The sequence below is a fragment of the Fusarium subglutinans genome (assembly GCF_013396075.1).
Source record: "Fusarium subglutinans strain NRRL 66333 chromosome Unknown NRRL66333_c0000182, whole genome shotgun sequence".
In the NCBI taxonomy this organism is placed as follows: Eukaryota; Fungi; Ascomycota; class Sordariomycetes; order Hypocreales; family Nectriaceae; genus Fusarium; species Fusarium subglutinans.
Genome location: NW_023502245.1, coordinates 1 through 16145, shown reverse-complemented (window position 1 = coordinate 16145; position 16145 = coordinate 1). Strand labels below are relative to the sequence as shown.

The 16145-nt window shown below is 47.0% G+C and overlaps 7 protein-coding genes across 7 annotated transcripts; 2 read left to right on the top strand and 5 right to left on the bottom strand.

The window, feature by feature from the left end:
* Window positions 1-116: 116 nt before the first annotated feature.
* FSUBG_10437 (quinone oxidoreductase PIG3) lies at window positions 117-1145 on the top strand (the record flags this gene model as incomplete). Its single annotated transcript, XM_036675014.1, has 1 exon — window positions 117-1145. The coding sequence occupies one exon, from the start codon at window positions 117-119 to the stop codon at window positions 1143-1145; it is 1029 nt and encodes a 342-aa protein (XP_036534049.1).
* Window positions 1146-1599: 454 nt separating this feature from the next.
* FSUBG_10436 (uncharacterized protein) lies at window positions 1600-2735 on the bottom strand (the record flags this gene model as incomplete). The annotated part of the gene is made up of 2 exons (XM_036675013.1): window positions 1600-2382; window positions 2421-2735. The coding sequence occupies 2 exons, from the start codon at window positions 2733-2735 to the stop codon at window positions 1600-1602; spliced, it is 1098 nt and encodes a 365-aa protein (XP_036534048.1).
* Window positions 2736-3577: 842 nt separating this feature from the next.
* Window positions 3578-4021, bottom strand: FSUBG_10435 (uncharacterized protein; the record flags this gene model as incomplete). The annotated part of the gene is made up of 1 exon (XM_036675012.1): window positions 3578-4021. One exon carries the CDS (start codon window positions 4019-4021, stop codon window positions 3578-3580), a length of 444 nt encoding a protein of 147 aa, XP_036534047.1.
* Window positions 4022-4736: 715 nt separating this feature from the next.
* FSUBG_10434 (uncharacterized protein) lies at window positions 4737-5516 on the bottom strand (the record flags this gene model as incomplete). The annotated part of the gene is made up of 1 exon (XM_036675011.1): window positions 4737-5516. One exon carries the CDS (start codon window positions 5514-5516, stop codon window positions 4737-4739), a length of 780 nt encoding a protein of 259 aa, XP_036534046.1.
* Window positions 5517-7148: 1632 nt separating this feature from the next.
* On the bottom strand, window positions 7149-10871 carry FSUBG_10433 (uncharacterized protein; the record flags this gene model as incomplete). Its single annotated transcript, XM_036675010.1, has 3 exons — window positions 7149-8968; window positions 9015-9272; window positions 10346-10871. The coding sequence occupies 3 exons, from the start codon at window positions 10869-10871 to the stop codon at window positions 7149-7151; spliced, it is 2604 nt and encodes an 867-aa protein (XP_036534045.1).
* Window positions 10872-11656: 785 nt separating this feature from the next.
* On the bottom strand, window positions 11657-12602 carry FSUBG_10432 (feruloyl esterase B precursor (subclass of the carboxylic acid esterase); the record flags this gene model as incomplete). The annotated part of the gene is made up of 2 exons (XM_036675009.1): window positions 11657-12376; window positions 12429-12602. 2 exons carry the CDS (start codon window positions 12600-12602, stop codon window positions 11657-11659), a joined length of 894 nt encoding a protein of 297 aa, XP_036534044.1.
* Window positions 12603-13909: 1307 nt separating this feature from the next.
* FSUBG_10431 (uncharacterized protein) lies at window positions 13910-14659 on the top strand (the record flags this gene model as incomplete). Its single annotated transcript, XM_036675008.1, has 1 exon — window positions 13910-14659. The coding sequence occupies one exon, from the start codon at window positions 13910-13912 to the stop codon at window positions 14657-14659; it is 750 nt and encodes a 249-aa protein (XP_036534043.1).
* Window positions 14660-16145: the final 1486 nt, after the last annotated feature.

The window sequence follows — 16145 nt, the reverse complement described above, 5'->3', positions numbered from 1 at the left end:
ATCCAGATTGAAATTATGTCAAGGCACGGCAATCAAGTAAATCAACGAAACTCATAAAAATCTAAAACCTTCTTTTCGAATACCAACTATTATCTAATCGAATAATGTCTGCTACTATGAGAGCTATCCTGATCTCCGAATTTGGTCCAGTTGAGAACTTGGTCGTTAAAGACGTCCCCAAACCATCAGCAACAGTCCCCGGTACAGCCCTCATCCGCATCAAGGCCTTCGGCATCAATCACGCAGAAATGCACATGCGTCGCGGCGAATGGGCTGAATCAGCTCCAATCAGCGGTATTGAATGCGTTGGGATAGTTGAGGAATGCCCAGGTGGAGAATTTACCCTCGGCACGCCCATCGCAGCGCTCATGGGCGGCCTCGGACGGACCATACCCGGTAGTTACGCAGAGTATACCGTCCAAAATACTAGCAACATTGTCGCTTTAGGAGAAGCTGGAGAAGAACTACCGTTGTCTTGGGCAGTTGTAGCTGCGCTTCCTGAAAGCTACGCTACGGCTTGGACGTGCCTATTTCGGAATCTGGATCTACAACGCGGACAGAGGATTCTAATTAGAGGTGCGACTTCTTCTTTTGGGAGAGCGGCTATCAATCTCGCTGTTGATGCAGGGGCCGTTGTTACGGCGACAAGTCGTAGCGAAGCCAAGTTTGCTGCTTTGAGAGACCTTGGAGTCGCCGACACAGTTCTCGAAACGACCGACTTGAGCAAAAGTCTCCATGCTAGCGATGATTTCAAGACTTTCGATTCAGTACTGGACCTAGTCGGCAACAGTACAGTCGTCGACTCACTACAGCTGGTCCGTCGCGATGGCCGCGTCTGCTTGGCAGGTTGGCTAGGAGGTTTAGATCCTATCAAAGGACCTGCTGGGCCTGATGAATCACGGGGATTCAATCCGCTGCTACAAATGGCAAGCGGAGTTCACTTGAGCTTCTTTGGAAGTTTTGTATTTGGGACGGAAGAGTTCCCAGTGTCGGATGTCCCGTTAAGGAGTATTATGCTCAAGGTGGCGGAGGGCAAGATTGATGCAAAGCCGTGGAGGGTTTTTGGGTTTGAAGATATACATGCTGCTCATCGGGCAATGGAGAATGGAGATGCGAATGGGAAAATGGTGGTCACAGTCGAGTAGTCATTGAAATATGTACAGATTAAGTTGCTTTACATCGATCGAGAGCAATAGCTACTGCAATACCCTGGATGTAGAAATCAATATTGCTGAGAATAACATCGCTGAGTCCTATCGTCGTCTTTAAACGTGATCTCTTCCAAAGCTGGTAATTGTTGCTAAGCTTCGAGTGGACATGAGAGCAGCATCCATCGAATTGAGAGAGAATGGTGGTCTCGGAGAGCGGCAGATGATCTCATCCAATCAGATCGCGCCTCGATGGCTCAGTGGTAGAGCGTGTCACTAGTAATGACAAGGTCCACGGTTCGATCCCGTGTCGAGGCAAACTACTCCTACATCCGTGCAACGGTTCTTTTTTACATTTTTTGCAACTCATAATGATAACAAAAGTTCAATGAGAAACAGAGTCATGAACGTGAGACTCCAAAGACACCCTGTATTTTCTCTGCTCTCTATCTCATCTCAGGTAATCTCGGATAACATCCTCAGGTACATCTTTGCCTAAGTAGTTTGGCACCCTCTCATACATCTCCCAAGCACTCCTCTTCATAAAATTAGTCTGCTCCCTAACCCAACCTTCAAACTCACTCCTCTCAACCATCTCACCCCTCTTCTCCTTTTCAACCAGCGTCTCCAAGACCGCATCGATCCGCCCCCTCAACCTAAGTAACTTCTCCTGCAGGAAAATATTACAAAACGTCGGGATATCATCATTTCCCAAGTCTACGCTACGAAGCGACGTGTACTGATCATCCAAGTTCGGGTCCGCAAATGCATAGCTACTCACCATGCTCAATCTCTCCGGTACATTCGTCGCGCGTAAAGCAGCATGCTCAGTACATCCGCCCTGCATGATGACGGCGCCTCCCACTCGTGGACTCTTCACTTTCACGATGGAGCCGTCTCCAGTGCGTATCGCTGTCTCACCGCCTAGCATGCTGCTTGTGTCGCTGAGCATGACGACACATACAACTGGGACTTGGTCTTTGTGCCAGGCGTCGATGGGTATATCGTCGTAGCTGGACTTTTGCATCTCTTGGGGTGAGAGAGGGGCTGAGGGTGTTTCGGTGAGTTTGTAGACGCCGGGGAGACCCTCGGGGCCGAGCTGGATGTTTACGAGTCCGAGATCGGCTTCTCGTCGCAAGAGACGGAGGCCGAAACCAGCTGCGTGATCGATGGCAGCTTGCGTCGCGGGATGTTGCCACGCCTGAAGCGTAAACTTTGCAGTCTTTGGCAATGACTTTAGTTTTAGTATCGTCACTCTGAAGTTAAACTCACCTTTTCATGACCCGCAATGTAGGCCGGCGCACGATCCCATGAACGGAGATACTTGTCGAGAATCGGTTTGCTCAGCATCTCACGACGCAACATGCGCACGCCCTCTTCCGAGAAGAGTTGAAAAGGTTCTGTGACGCAGAGATCAGGTGCATTTTCTGGCTGCGGCAGACCAAGGTCCTGAAAGGTGTGGCGTCGAGTAGGGGGCTGGAAGGCAAGATGGATGGCGGGATCAAAGTCCGGGAGGTCAAGATCGTTAAGAGCGGTGAGGGACGGAGAGGAAATGGTCGCCGGGGCCGGAGCTACTTTTGCAGACATGTTGTTGAATGTCTAGAGCTGGAGAGTGATAGGTTTCGTTGATTCTGAAGCAAGAAATTGACACTGCGAAATGGCAAGTCCTGTATACCAACAAGATTGTTTTTAGACCAACGCCGGGCCATTTGAGCCTTTTATCATTATTACCAACCTCGTAAATGACTCTTTATCGGCGTCGCTTGCTGAAGGGGGGAGGGGCGTTGTGTTAGTCTCTTCTTATATCATTTCCTATTCTGGTAATGGTATCCTGACTCCATCGCTGGGCTTATCATCTGACGCTTCGTGTCAGATAAGACACCAAAAATAGGGCCGGCAATTGAAACGCCACTACCTTTCTTATCACGCCCACTTCTCCGCACTTACCCCACACGTAATGACTTCAAAAGTACCTGGAGTCAGGTTCTGAGAGCAAGAAAAGGCTTGACCCTCCTCGTTGCTGCATGCCGATTGAGATCGTGAGAGTCACGTGACATCTGAAAGTGGTCATCAGTCCATCAGGGTCCCCGTTGCTGTGATCATCTTAAAGACAGCTGACATCAGAATAGACTGCTCTGGCTGACTCTTGTGAGATTAGGAATCCTGAAGGAATTATGACAACTGCAATGAGCATTTAGCCGAGAGTATACTCAGCTGGATCACAAGACAGTTCTGGCCCTAGAGACACAGTAAACCTTTTCTGTTCTGGAGCGCGCTACATACGGACTATTTTCTCATACCAATGCGAAGACGCCTACAAACGATGCTCATGTAGAGCATTTGTCAATATGCAACCGCAAAAACCAGGCCGACCTCTTTCCGCGGCGCCGTAAACATCTGTCCGTACCTCCGATCTACTGAAAGACCACTCAATCGTCAGTTAGGGGCTCAAGACCTTCGGGTCCATAAAGGAATCTGTAAAATGACGGAGGGAATAACTGCACTGCCGTAGTAAGGTTGTCCAAGAAAAAGGCCACCGCGTTGAGATACCTCATTACTCGATCACAGACATTTTTGACACGAGTGAAGAAAGAGGAAATGCACTGGATAAGATACTGAACAACCGGAATGAGCATGATAATGCTGCCAATAATCGCAATATTGGCCAGGACCGAAAAGTAGACGACCATGGCGGTAAGGCCCGAGAGGCAGACGCAGCTTGCGGCGGCGACAACGAATGCAGTTCCGCCGGCAATGGAATAGAAGAGGATGTCGTTGAGCTCGTAGAGGCTGTGGAGAGTGAATGAAATGATCCAGAGGAGAGAGACAATAAGGACCAGCTTGGCCGTGCCGGGGTCGATGAGATCCGCCATATTGACGTCGGGTCAACGCGTAGAAAGGGGCAAGAGGGCGCTGTCGTTTGTTTCGGCGCTAGTGTGCTGATTGTTAACAAGGATTGCTTGAAAGTGATTTGGTGATAGCGTTGAAGATACTGTCATGGAGAGATGTGTGTTTGGAAAAGATAGCACGGAGTCGAGAGATGTTGAGAGATGTTGAATGGATCTTGGAGGTTCGCAGTGTTCCACCTAGTTAACTTTTGGATCCCGGACCTCCGTGAAATGATATGGTGAATTGACAGTGGCACTCGCTGGCGGTCTGAACTCCGACCAACAAACGATTGTGAGGGTACACTGCTATGATTGGCTTTCTGGTATGTTCACACTAGGAACGTAATGTGAGTTTCGTTGCCACTGCCAGAGTATTCTTGTGAAAGCGAGGGTCAATTTGTTCACTCGATCTATGCATGACTCCCAGAGACTCTCATTCTTCCGCCAGTAGGGGGCGACGCAGCAGTTCCGCAAATGATGATCATCTAACATCGTAAGATAATGCCACCATACTGTCTAGTTTCCCCTGATATGCTCAATGATATTCAAAGAACAGATTCTTATCTGAACATTATGCGCGAACGTCTATCTCCCCTGACCTTTCCCTCTTGTTAAGTTCTCGCTCCCTAGGCAATGAACACTGTTAAGTCCGATATACTAATAGGAGATAAGCCAAATGACCAAGATAACTTCCCAGTAGCTATCGGCGAAAATACAAAATAGGATCCCCCGATGTTTTAGTCAGTACTACATCACCCGAAAGAAACTCTCCCCTAGCCTCCTCCCTTCCGGTAAGCCGGGTTTCAGAATGAACAATTCTGCGCACCCACCAACCCAGGACTTCTCGGTTATGAGACACCGCGGCTTTTCTGGTGAGGCTCTGTACTTTAAGTCGATAGCCTTCCTCCCACGACTGTTCTTTGAATATTCGTCGGTCATCCTTCGTACCATACGGTAGAGTCAATTTTGGAGTGTGTCTTCCCCGACTTTTGATCTCGACTGTAAAATAACCATCGGCGTAACGCAAGGTAGTAACTCTGGCGACAATTCGATCGCAGCCGATAAATGCGCAGTCGTGGGCATCAGTTCTTCCTGGTGAAGTAGTCAGCTTGTTAAGCCTGTAGATGAGGACATTGGGGAATGTACTGTGCTCATAGCCAACCATCATGTCTATGGGAGGCGTTTTATACTTAAAGTGCGGCGGGGAAGTACCATCACAGTTGATGGCGTTGATTTGATCCATGATATTGACTTGATACAGTGTCTCTGGGGAGACATCCCCGAGAGCTTGTAGTACATAGTTGATTTTCTCGCGAGCCGTGTGGGGCAAGTCGTCCAAATCAGTAACAGGCTGACGAGGCAAGGCAGGGGAAGTTGGCATAGAACTCGTAGATGAGACTCCATCGTTGTCATTGCTGTCGTTAGACTTCATCTTCTTCGCACCGTGATCCAAGTCTGACCCTTGACGTTTCAGGCTCATGGTGGAAAGGATTTGAAGTGATAATAAGGTCAAATGGACATAATGATGGTGAGATGGAAGAGAGGAGACGCAACGTAAGAGTTGAAGAAGATGGAAGCAATTTATACCATGTAAGCTTGACCAGCTGTATTGAATGTGAGATGGCGTCCGTCAATGAGACCGCTAAACAAAGCCAAAGTCCAACATGCAGATTGCCAAACATCGGAGCCGACGATCAATATTGACAAATTCGGCATTGAGTGACGCCTGAGACACCATTCAATTATACATCAAAGGCCTGTTGCGCTCTTGGTACAAAGCAAGTCAAAGCCTGATATCCCATTCACCTTTCATACAAGTTGGCTGTACCTATGCGTGTATCCCTTAAATCGTTACACAAATTGACTATATTCACTCCTATGCATCCAAACGGGGGACGGCAGGAATTCAATATATGTATTTGTAAGGAAACCGGTCCTATATAAAGTGAAGTATTAAAGTCTAGATATTAATAAATTAAAAAGATTTATAAAAAATAAGAAATACAGAAGCTAGTCTAACAGTTACAGATTGGATTTAAGACTTATATAAAATATCTAATAAAGCTAAAGAAAAAGAACTATAGCCAGGAAACATAGCAAGAGTATGTAAAAAACCTTAGTAGAAATAGCCCTAAATATGCCTTCCACTCTACAGAAACAGGAATAGCAAACATACTTTACTACAGTCAGGGAAGCGTATACATAAATATAAAATGCCAAGGCTGTGTCACAGTACCAGATGCTTTTAATTCCAGCTGTTTTCCTCAAGAACTCCATCTTCTTAGTGTAGAGTAGTAGGTCTAGATACAAGCTTGCTCGTGTAGCTAGCCTGTTACGTCTTCTCAAAGACAGGGACCATAGCCCCGCCATGTGGCTGCGCGAAGTCTCCCTATTCTTAATCCCCAGCGCAAATTGAGATCAAAGCCGACATGGCGAGGTCGCCCACGGAAGTGGGAGGCAAATGAGGAGACACCTTTCCATTATATTCCCGTCCTTCGCATCCATAGCGCGTCGACAGCATGCGTTTAAAGTATTTGCCCAAATAGTCAAGCTCATCGTCATCGAGCAATCAACGAGCAATCAAAGCTTCCAGTACATGTCACTGGTAAAAAGAAAGAGATTTCTTACAGTTGGCAAAAACATACAACAGCGGGGATTCGCTGACCCAACTACTACGCCCCTTACAGGCTTGACTATGGGAGAGCGGACGGGATCCCGTATTTTCCTGTAGGTATGGTCGTATGTGCTCGAATGGTCTCTCAGAGCATTCTATATTCTTGGGTAGCGCATAGAGTTCATTGACTGTTAGACCACGGCCCAGTCACAGCTTTGCTTACATCTATCGCAGAGGATATTTGGAAATGTCCTCAATGTAAGGGCCACGGCTAGTTTTAGTAAATAGTAGGTAGAAATTGAAACCATTTAGCAATAATTAATAGTGGAAGAATTCGCTTCATGGCCGTTGTAAGAATGACGGAGACTTAAGGCCACATAGCTGAGTTGAAGAAGCTCCGGAATAAAGGAAACCCAAAAAGTGGCCATCTATTGCGTTTCATTGTAATGAGACTCATCCTGAAAGATACTTCAGAGACCGGCTATTAGTACACTATCCTCAAATGATACACACTGTTTCCCTCTTTCTCTCCCAATTGCCCTCTCTATCAAACAACACCGGACCCCACAGTTCATTTTCTCGCGCTTCTCTATTATCCTCATGAAGATCGAAAGTAAATGTCCCGATTCGACGGAAAGTCTGAGACAGAATGCAGAACCCTTCGGAGGTCAATAGATCTTCCTCTCCAGCATCATGAGGTATAAGGATTAAGCCTTCGTAGCTCTCCCATACGGCCTGTTCGTAGCGATCGGTTTGACACCATCCCAATTGCAGAGGAACGCAATAAACCTGAACCCACTGCGAGAACGGTATTTCTTCTGGTATATCTATGGTACAGGAGTTGGCGAATTTGTGTACTTGCTTCATCCCTTCTGTGGGGTCTTTGAGGGAAGGATTTGCAGACATCTCGTCATATTCATCAGAGGATATGATGAGATATCTATCCTCCTCTTTAAGATTCGGCGAGTCTTCCGATTGTGGTGTCTTCATCAAGTAGCACGCCCGTAAATGACATTCCATCTCAATAAGGCCCGATTTAATCTGACCAGTCGTCGAAAGCGAGTATCCAGTCTGCGGCTCAACACAAACACCCAATATCCTTGCAAGATCGGCGTTCTTCCCGTTCCAGATCCACGATATGTATTGCTCAAAGAAGTCAACCTCGCCGTCCAACGACGCCCAGCTCCATGACGGAGCGCGATAATAGTCTCGCCGTTTGAGTGATGATCCAGCCTTGTGACGCCACAAGATGCTCTGCAGGAAATTCGCATCGCGCCAGAGACCGGCGACGTATTCCAGCTCAGGTGTACCTCTGCTTAATCCTCTTCTTGCTTCACTGATTCTTTCGACGATACCTTGTAGCGCAACGAGTCTGTCGGAACTAAATGTGAGTCGAGCTTTGGTATACCTGCTAATAAAACCATTCCAAAACTCCGAGGGCTCTTCTTCCAACTTTGAAGCTCTCATGAGCTTTTGGCGAAGATACGACAAACTTGCACCCTCGTTCACTACAGAGCTAAACTTTGGATTCAAGCCAACCGGGAACGTCTCGCTTGCTTCTGTCGTCGCACATGACCAGGCCAATTGCTTGGATCCAAAGACCAGAGTCCGTGGTGATACTAACAGTTCCTGCAACGCCCAAGCTCGACGGCTCAAAGGACTCTCGTTGATGGTGTCGAATAGGAGGCGTTCAGGTTGGTGCGGGTAAATAGCCCATGGGTAACTTACTCGGTGATATACCGAACTTTGGATGATGTTTGCGACGCATGGTCTTACTGCCCGGGGATCGCGACGGCTGAATATTGAGTCTTTTACGCTTGATGCACCAGCTGCTGCGAGGGTGAGAGCTGCCGAACCATAGATGCTGCCCATCTGTGAGGACTCTTTGATCCAATCGGATTTGGAATCTTGAATGATGCAGAGCGCATCTACCCACAGATATTCGTAGCCGAGATCTCGTGTCGTAGCGATTGCATCGCAGATGGTGGGTGGTAAGCTCGCCAAAGGAATTTCGTTTTGGAATTGAATCAGTGTTGCTTCTGTGAGAGTGACCGTGTTTTGAGTTCCCCAGCAGTAGCTTAGCGCAATGTAAGGTACTGCTGATGATGGCATGACTAGTCGAGGTTGCTGGGCTTTTGACCCGATGTGGATAAGTCTCGTTGGACGCCAATTTGGCTGTTGTGGCTGGAATTCCTTGCAAATGGGATGTGAGCGATTGCAGCCTTTGATCCATTTCAGTGCAAGCTGCAAATTCTGGTCGTTCATCGTTGATGCATGTTTGCCGGGGATGGTCTTTATAACATGGCTCGTATCCGTTTCTGCAATCAAGTCAGTCAAAGTTTCCCCGTGGATTCGCAATCTTACCTTGAAGTGGCCGCATTCTTAGATCGAATGACACGTCGCTCAAGACTGAATCTTTGTCCGAGCTAATCGCCAGCCAGAACTCATCGGGAAGATCAATCCCCAGCGTAATATCAGTAATCGCCATGCATGTCCTCTCATCCCAACCCAACTTCCCGCTTGGATCTCGCTCGACAGTGCGATATCTGAAGCAAAGCCGTACAACCCCATCGCTGCCAAGACTCTGAAACAACTCTTTTGATTTCTCATCAAATGCATGTGCTATTATTATGCAGAGATGACATCCTGATGAACTCGTTTCTGCAACAAAGTCTCGCTTTGTCTTTGCCCATTTTCCCCAGCGCGATGGATTGTTTAGGAAATACCAATTGTTTTGCTCCTTGGGGAATTCGGATTTGTGCTTTGGGCAGGTATATGGTGCACAGCCGACGATGGACATGGAGCACGCGTGGGTGCATTCGTCGCAGAGTCGCGATCTCTCGAGTGGTGTCGGCGGCATCGCCATTAACTTCGAAGAAACCGAATGACTAGAAAAAGAAATATGGAGAAGGGGAAGATATGATTATGAAGTAAGGTATGATGGTATATTTGAGACGTTGTTTGTCACCTTTTGCTAAGGCTGACTCAAGAATTAGCTCGTATACGGTATGACTCAGACCGGCGACACTCCCCGGCCGGCCAGCTACCTAGTCATTGACCAAAACACCAGATGATTTATGACTCAGCTGCTCTTTCTATGACAACAGCAGTATGACTTTGCCGACTTTAAGAGTTGAAGAGGACAACGTTCATTTCCATAAGTAGCTATAACTCCATCCCCACTTAACAGCCACTAGTCCCGCTTCGATTAATTAGAGGCCTCCGACCAATTGAGGATTAGGCTATGGTCTGTTGACTTCATAGACTAGCTTCTGATCGTCCGATGGAAATATGGAAGCGAGCTTAGGACTAGAGCGGTGGTCTAGTGTTGATTAATAAGACCGAGTCTGTGTAGGAAAATGCTCTACATAACTAGCCCGGAATCTCAAGCTAATGTGTATAGAGCAGGAAGGGTTTCACTTGTGCTAAGACGTCAGTTTTGAATAAATATTGCTACTTGTAAAAATAACTCGTCGCCTTGCATAAAGTGGTAAAGTAGTAATAAATACCCAGCTGTCAATCGCAGATCGGACAGCTGAAGGTCAATACCGAATTGAATACTCTTGGTTCAACACTCCATTGCAGCCATGTCGCCTGCATCTATCGATACTCTGGACATGTCCAGAACGGACAAGATGGCAATTTGTTCATATTCCCATCCACATCAAAAGCCCACGTAGCCCGTCTGCTCTTACGGCTCCCACCACGATAACCCTGAAACTGATACACCTGGTCACTCTTCTCAAAAGAGCTTCCTGGCGTAGGTGAAGGAATACTCCAGCGACAAGGCGCAAACAGCGCCGGTGAGCGCCGAGGCTCGCGTTCTGGTTGCTCGACGCAAAGCTCCGTCAACTTTATATCCAGGCCTGAAGTACAGTCGCACAGACTATTGCGTATCGCAGAGCCCTGCTGCATAAGGCCATTGCTTGGATTGCGTAAGGTGAGACTCTGCGCGGAGCAGAGATGCGGCTGCAAACTCTTGCGACGATCAGTTGCGCTCTTACGCCTGCGTGGGGGAGACTGCAAGGCGAAGTGGGGTGGTGTTCTGCTATTGACTGCGATTACTGTAGCGCGGCGACGCTGTCTTGGGGCTATGAGACGTGGTGGACTTGAGGCCTGAGTGAAATTTGGTATATCTGTTGGTGTCTTTGGTCCAAAGGCTCGTGCGTTTGGAGCTGAAAGAAAAGAACCCTTGGCGAGGTTTAGTGGTTGAGGCACCATTTTGAAGAGTGTGATTTGATGTGTAATAATGTTACAGGAGATTGTAGAGTTAATACACCAATATAGTCATGGCGAAGGGTCTGATTATCAGTTATATCTGTTTGGCGGTTCACTTACGTCGCGCGGCAACGAAAGCATTTTGTTTACTTATGCCAAACCAAATAATGAAATTGAGAACGTCGTGAAATTTGTTCTAGTTTATGCACTTACGAACCTTCTTTGGCCTTTTTTTGTCTGCTATGAGCCGTGCTAGAAGACAGCTGATTGTCCGGGAGCGCTGAGTCTTGCGTTTCAGACCATTCTGAGTTTTGGCGTTTGGGGCTTTGACCTGTTAGTGCGCCCGAGGTACCAAGATGAAACAAGAAACCGAAGAATGGGGCGGATTATTCTAATGGCATGATCTATTAATAAAAAGGCTTTTTTGTACTTTGAATTGACTTTTCTTGCTGACAACTTATACGAATGGGCCTAGTGATGAGCCGCTATGGTCTTGATTCTCTCATCTGACAAGCGATGGGGGACTTCGATCCGAACAATTATGGCGAAAGGAAAGGCCATCTTGGCCGTGTGAGCCAGACACCAAGTAGCTATCTAGCTGAACGAATGAAGTTGTTATATACTGAGAAGAATGTAGTAGAAATAGCTATGTACACAATTTGCCCTCTCTCCTCCCTCCTGTTATCCTTGTTTGTCTCCTCCCCTCAAATCCTAAAAGATCCTCGCCCTAACATCGACTCTGCATCTGCATTTGTCGCTCTTGACCCGGTTCCTGACAATGTTGACTCTTAAGAAAGACCAAACCACTTAAAGTCAAGATCCTCATGAGTAGGTACGACATGTCCGACTCCAGCAGCAGATACAGCAACAAACTTAGTTCCGTCCCCATAAATCATAGTGGTATAGCCAGACTGAGGAGTGTTGGTCTCGTTGCGGCTGAACGAAACACCCTGAATGGTCGACCACTCCTTGATCTGCTCAAGAAGGTTCCGGTAAAACACAAGATTATCCGCAGTGCCGTGCCAGGTCTTGAATCGCGGGTACGCCCCGTTGTAGCCAGGATACATCGCCTTGACCTGATCAGCCCACTGCTGTCCCGTCTTAATGATCTTTCCGTCAGAGCAGACACGGTCAGAACTGATGGGGCTTGATCCAGGTGATCCAGCCATGCAGCCGGCAGCAACGCCAGAGTAGCATGTCGCAGCGGCGAAACGGTCTGGGTATGTGGCCGCGAGAACATTGGTCATCATGCATCCGGAGCTGGTGCCCGTGACGTAGACTTTATTGCGGTCGGCTTTGTACGTGTTGATGACATAGTCGACCATGCTGACGAGAACTTGGCTGTCGCCCTGACCATCGTGCTTGAGGGTCTTGGTGCTGGCGACATCCCAGCAGTTGAAATCCTTCTGGGATGATGGAAAGATAAGAATGACGCCCTTTTGATCAGCGAGGGACTTGTACTGGGTCTGTTGGAAGTAGCCTTGGCCGGTTCCACCACAGGCGTGCAGCTGTATCTGGAGGTCAGCTGAAGAACGGGGAGATTTGATGGGGTTGGCTTACGGCGAGCATGACTGCTGGGTTAGCAGGCCGATTTGCGGGGATGTAGGCCTGCATGATTAGGTTTGTCCCATAGGTGTTTCCAAAGTTGTTGATGGTCTGGAGCTGAGCCGCAACAAGGCTAGCGCCAAGGCTCAGCTGTGTGAGCAGCTTGCGGGGCGAGGGGAGTCCGAGCATGGTCAATGAATTCTCCGAATCTGCTTAATTGTCGGTGTTTGTTGTTCAATTACTTGGTCGTGGTCGATCTCCTTGCTTTATAGTTGAACCAAGTCGTGATTCTAATGTCGGCTCAAATGCCGGTGTCAAATACCGCGAGATCCGGAGGCAGCATGTCCGAAGCGAGACCCCGCAGCCGGGAAAAGAATAAATACTGCATGTCTGTCCTGGGCAGCATCAAGTGATAGACAGCGTAGCATGGATGGATGAAACGAGTATTGTTTCAAGAGGCTATTTCCATTCTCCAACTTATCCACCCGAGGTAGTCTCGTTTACCCCGCATACCTGGCGTCATATGTATAAAAAGGGTATGCCGAAGCGTACGGAGGATTGCTCTCCGCAATTACTAGAAATAGTAATTGGTACCTGACTAGGGATGATCTGGATAAATAGGGCGCCTCGCGGATGATTACGCTCCGCAACCGCCAAGAACAGAAACCATTGTTCAGTTTTGTTTGTCTTCTTCACCGCTGGCGGGCTTCATGCCCCTGGGACCACATAACCTGACCAAGTTCCTTTCCAGCACATAGTCATTCGATTTCTTGAGATCTGGACAAGAAATGATGGCACTTTTGGGCTGACTGTGGCGGAAGCATTGGCCAAAAAATTAGAAAGTATGTTCTGATATATCTAAGAATGCTCAGAATGAGTAGACGGTATTTCGCAAGATATCAAACCGCTATACGTGAAAAGGGCATCGAGCACACTCTCTATGCAAGCGATGCCGATGTACATGGAGACAGTTCGAACGGTGGATTTAGTTAATGCGAGCCTATGTTGAGGAGGTGCTGTATGAAGGCCTGCGGGCTAAGTCATGGTTATCTGCCGTTCACCATTCGATACGTTACTCGAACTTCTATGAGTTAATACAGTCACGGCTGACCTCTCGAGGAGACCCATATGTGCGTGCCGTTGCTTGGAGGGCATGAGGGTACTCGCGTATCGTAGAAAGCAGATTTGATAAACGCCCAGCCAAATAATCTGGACATGCGCTCATTCAAATTGTTCTTTGAACATCGACATCTTCGGTAATCTATGTTCTCCGTTCTTTCAAGCTCTCCCCGTAAAGTTTACTTCTCTTAAGCCAAGTACTTCTTTATTCTAAGAACAAAGAAGGAAGCTATTTTCTTTAAAAGTTTAAGAATTTCTCATCAAGCCGGGCAAGTTTCATATCAAGTTTACAAACATCTCCTCTATGCGACTTCTCAGAGCATTAGTCTGGATACTTAGAGGCTCCCGATTACTAAAAACCACAAACCTCACTACAAATGGATCGCAATCGTCCCAGCTGCTCCTGCGAGGTGGAGGTGACTCGCCTCGCAGCCCGAGTTGCTGTTCTTGAGAAACAACTAGCCCAAATCCAACCGACAAGATCGTCGGACACGGTTGGACCGAAAGAAAAGAGAAGACTGCCTGAGACGACCGTAACAGCAGCTCGAGTGCCATCAAGAATGAAGGCGGCTAAACGGTCGGAAACCACTAAGGCAGAACTCTTGACCTGTCCTCCGGAAGCAAAGGATGATCGCAAGTTCGATCGGCGATACCTCACAGGAAGAGGGCCTCCGATTACCCGCCGAGCCTTCTCGAAGGCCTATCTGCAGTGGACGCTGGATGACATGGATCCACGTGTTACTGCGTTGAGATATCGCCACCGGCGGGCCACCAATTATTCCACCCAAATCTCCTGCCAACACTGGCATATTGTCGATGGCACTGAACCCCACGAGGAAGGGGATATCTATGTGATACTCTTTTGTATAGACACTGAATCTGTCGATGAGGGAGACATTCACTGTGAGGGGATCAACATGTTTGATGACGAGGAGCCGCGGGCTAATCGTATCACTCTTCAGCCTTGTCGTATTTTTAATGCCTTGATGCCCGATTTCAGTGCTATATGGGATGAAGGTTATACGGTTCTTCATTGTCTGATCCTTGATTATGGTAACATACAGGAGGAGGATGGAGATGAGTGGAAGTGGATGGATCAATTTGGACGGCTGTTATCGAGAATGTAACTCTAACGTCAACTGGAGATGGCTTGAAGTGGTATCGAAGATATATTAGGAAGACTTGGATTGGAGATACTCCGTTAGGTAGCTTTTGAATATTGTTGGTACTGGAAGTTACTCTTTTGAACTATTATTCATCTTTGTCTTGCCATCGTGAAATGTGCTACTTTGTGATTTTAAATGATAATTTACTCACAAAAATATCAGAAGGAAAGAGCATATTTCCGCGTATTCATCTAGATAATCCTCCCTGTTTGAAAGTAGTAAGGTGTATGTGAGCGGGCGTTATTACTGTATTGCAACAGTGATTGAACTTAAGAACAAGGGTACTCCGAAGGGGTGAACACTGTTCAGGCCAACTTGACTTGAAAAATAGTGCCTGAACTGTTCGCTGCCCAGTCATCAAAGAAATCTTTAAATAAATACTTAGGGGACAAAGACCCAAGTGACCATTTCCATCAGTGAACACAAGCATAAAAGAACATGCACTCGCATAACAATGGTTCTTTATGTAGTCAAAGACAGTCACAATTTGTCTTTTACCTCGTCTCTCGTGCTAGGAATGTCTATAAAGTCCTAGTACAACAGTTGGTTTGGATGTTCAGATAGTATCCACAGTCCAGAATCTCCAGCAATAACAATAACAGAGCTTCACCAAGTCAATCAATGCACAGACAGCGCAATCATGTTCCCTATTTGGTCCATCGTCCAACTTATCAAAACTATTTACAAAGTCGGGAGTGTCCTCTTATTAATATACGACTTCTACCACTACCTACTTAGCTACATCCTACCTTTTTTCGACGTCGTACCTGGCCAACTTACTCCACTCCGGAACATGATCATAGGGCTCACGATTTTCTGGTTCATAATATTAGTCACCTACACCATGTTTGAGTATATTATTAAAACTATGATATACTTTACCAGGAAGTTGTTGTCCTTTATATGGATATTATATTTAAACCCATTTTACATGGCGGTCCAATTTGCTATAGTAGTGGCAATTATTATTTGACTAGTAGAGATGTACAAGTACGGTTCCTTCACATGAAGCGAGCAATGGAGGTAATTACATTATCAAAGGGCGACAGGTTTTGCACATGAATTCCTTGGCGCAGGTTGCCTGGTATATAGGACAGGTTATTGCCTTATGGTTCGATGGAACTTTGGTATTATAAGTAGAAGGTATTTACAGACTATTTCTTTACACCGTATTTGAGCCATACATAGAAAGGGTTATTTCCAATATAGATAGAAAAGTAACATCAGCTCCATCACCTGCATTAGGGCTTAAAATACCCGACCCATAGGTCCCACTACCTGCCCATAGGTAGGTCTAGGTACCTAGTTGTTAAGAGGGATATGTGTATATTAACTGTTGCTAACTAAGGTCTTAGGCCAGGAGGTCTAGCTAATATATAAGGTAAGTGCCTTAGGTACTTTTAATATTACTCCTTAGCCAGGCTATAATAGTACTATAAGTAAAGCT